A 2,948-nucleotide genomic window follows, 5' to 3' on the forward strand; every position below is an offset into this window, starting at 1 on the left:
ATTAAATTAATTTCTAAATAAAGTTCACATTAATCAAGGAATAACAGGAATCCAAGTACAGTACTATGGCAGAATGACAGAAGGCAGAATGGGATAAGACAGGCAACAAATACCACAGAGAAGCAGCATCTCTTCAAGGTTTCATTCCAGTAAAGTGAAGTTGTATTAAAATATTTTTAACAACAACAAACATGGAAATAGCCAATAGAGCTTCACTTCTATACAATGGAGTCATGAAGAGATGCTGCTTCTCTGAGGTGTTTTGCAAATGCACAGTTGTAAAATGCTGGAAACGTAAACAGAAATTCTGGTGATTAACCCTCCTGAGCAGATTTTGGTGGCATGTGGGGATGCAACACAATTGTTCATAAAGGTTCTGCACATCCCTTTTGTTTCAGAGGGAAAGGAGACATGAAACATAACTCCTGAGAAGACCCTAAGGGACAAAAAGATTTCTCACATCTTTCCCCAGTTTTTGGTGGTAATTCCTAGGCACAAAAACAAAACAACTGGACAATCCAAATATTAATATGCAAATATTTGCATAATATGCAAATGGTATGCAAATATTTTGTATAATATGCAAATTAGCCTGCCCGGATTTGTGGAACTGGAATATGGCAACCCTAACCCAGAGCTGCCCTGCCCCTAGGCACGCTAGGTCTGGTACGGGAGGAGGTCCATGGGGGTTGACACCATGAGTTACCGCACCGGGTGACACCAACCCTAGTGACGCCACTGTTGGTTACTGGATTCCATAAGCCTCATGGTGTAGTCTATCTTAATAGGGACCCCTCCCCTGCAGGTGGGGATTGGTGCTGTCAGACCAAACTTTACCAGGCAGCGGTCTGACCATGACAGTGCAGTAATTTCAACCCACCTAATGTCTCTACCATCCTCCTCCAATTCTGAGTTCAAGTCTAGATTGAGTGTGTGTCCTGCTCTATATGTTGGACTAGTGAAAACTGAGACATTCACAATAGCTCCATGCAAAGATCTTCCTTGTATGTAGTTGAAACTACCATGAGAAAAACCACACTGTGCAGTGTTTATGATGACTTGCTATGTCAGCCCTGATGACATCATCAGAATGCACATGGATTGTGACAACAATAAGCAGTGAGATGGGGGTTTTATCCTCTTTTTGTTAGCTAGAAGAAACGTTAGAGGTCTAGACTCATTTGCAAACTTTATAATGTGTTACTAGCTTCATCCTTCTGAAGATAATGTCTTGTCTGATCCCCATGGACCTCAGGAGAGTGAAGAATCTTCAGGCCTTGGCCAATGCATATAGCCAAGATCCTGGGCTTGTGGGAGAAAAGCAGCTTGCTGTATTGCGGGCCCATGTGGAGAATATATTACACACTTACACAGATGCCTCGGGGAGAAAGGCAGATGAAGAGGAATTTGAAGTCACAAACTGTGATGAAAGTGATTTTGAAATTGACGAGGACAATGAGACTGTTGAACCAGACCAAGATATTCTGCAAGAAATGGGAGATGAAAATGTGAGACTTACCAGTGAGATGATGGATCAGGCTGACGAAAAGAGGGAAGAAGCTTTTGATGCCATTGATAAAGGTAACCTTCAAAGAGCCATTGAATTGTTTACAGGTGCCATCAAGTTGAACCCCCAGTCCAGTGTCACATATGTGAACCGAGCAAGCACCTTTGTAAAACTAAAGAGACCTAATGCTGCCATCAGAGACTGTAAGAAGGCATCTGAGCTCAACCAGAAATCTGCACAGCCATATAAGTGGCAAGGGAAGGCTCACATGCTCCTAGGGCATTGGGAGGAAGCTGCTGAAGACTTCACAATGGCTTGCAAACTTGATCATGATGAGGAAAGCCATGCTTTGCTTCAGGTGGTGCAACTTAAAGTTCAGAGAATCATGGAGTATCGCCACAAATGTGAGCAAAAGCAAGAGCTAAAGGAAATTCAAGAAAGGTTAGAAAAAGTCAGACTAGCCCTGGAGGAACAAGATAGAATGCAGAGAGAGGAGAATCCTTGGGATGAAATGGCTAGAGCAGGTCGGAAACATCTCAGATCTTTCCTTACCCTTTTAGATCCCAGGGTGATGATGGCATTCCTGGATGTGGTTTGGAATCCAGAAAACATCTACAAATACCGAAAGAACAATGTGATAATTAAGTTCACTCACAAACATTAATTTGAAGGTCAACTATAAGTGGCCTCATAACTAAATAAACTCACACTTAGAAAGAAATCTCTCTCATTCTTTCTTTTCTCTCCTTTTGCAAAACTAGTTATGAAATTAAGAATAACTTTAATGAAATGGCTCCATATGTAGTACAAATAAACAAACACATAAGAAAAATGCAAACTATTTGGGGTTCAGAATTTTAACTAAAATGTTAATGGCAAATATGTCAATAAATTAATTTATATTTGAATAAGCACATTCAGATAAAGATGAGCAGGTCAGGGTGTAGTGAGACTTAAATAAAGTTCAAAATAATGTGTGCCTCCCTAGTGTTTTCTGAATACTGATCCTAAACACATGAACTCCAATCTAACTACAGGTAGTTATTGTTTGCGAGTGAAGGGACGAAATAAGACAAGGACACATCAGCTTGGGTTGAACAAGGGCCACTTTATTAAACTATACAAAAACACCTTTTAAAGTGACCTGCAGAGGGAAACCTAGGTGCGGAACTATCTATAAGCAAGCATCTTGCCATACAGCTCACAGGCGACCAGCCCCTGCTTGGGACAAGGGCAAGCCCCATCTGCTTACCCCTTCCGCCAGCCACACCCAGTAGGTGAGTAGGGGGGCCTTCCCATGTCATCCCCACCCGGGACCGTATAATCCCTGGGTAGATGAGGATAAGTTGGCCCCAGAAGCAGCCCATATCCTGCTCTAGAGCCGTAAAGCCCTGAGAGACAGGCCCTCTGGAACTGCCAATCACCTCCAAAGGTGCCTAAG

General features: G+C 42.3%; 1 protein-coding gene across 1 annotated transcript; it reads left to right on the forward strand.

The window, feature by feature from the left end:
- The first annotated feature begins 1,244 nt into the window (after positions 1-1,244).
- Positions 1,245-2,171, forward strand: LOC133368052 (putative protein FAM10A4). Its single transcript, XM_061592134.1, has one exon. The coding sequence runs from the start codon at positions 1,245-1,247 to the stop codon at positions 2,169-2,171; it is 927 nt and encodes a 308-aa protein (XP_061448118.1).
- The last annotated feature ends 777 nt before the right edge of the window (positions 2,172-2,948 follow it).

The sequence above is a fragment of the Rhineura floridana genome, chromosome 11 (assembly GCF_030035675.1).
Source record: "Rhineura floridana isolate rRhiFlo1 chromosome 11, rRhiFlo1.hap2, whole genome shotgun sequence".
NCBI lineage: Eukaryota > Metazoa > Chordata > Lepidosauria > Squamata > Rhineuridae > Rhineura > Rhineura floridana.

What these genes read in the sequence shown, in the direction of transcription:
- LOC133368052 (XM_061592134.1), top strand. Translation starts at nt 1,245, where the DNA reads ATGGACCTCAGGAGAGTGAAGAATCTTCAGGCCTTGGCCAATGCATAT.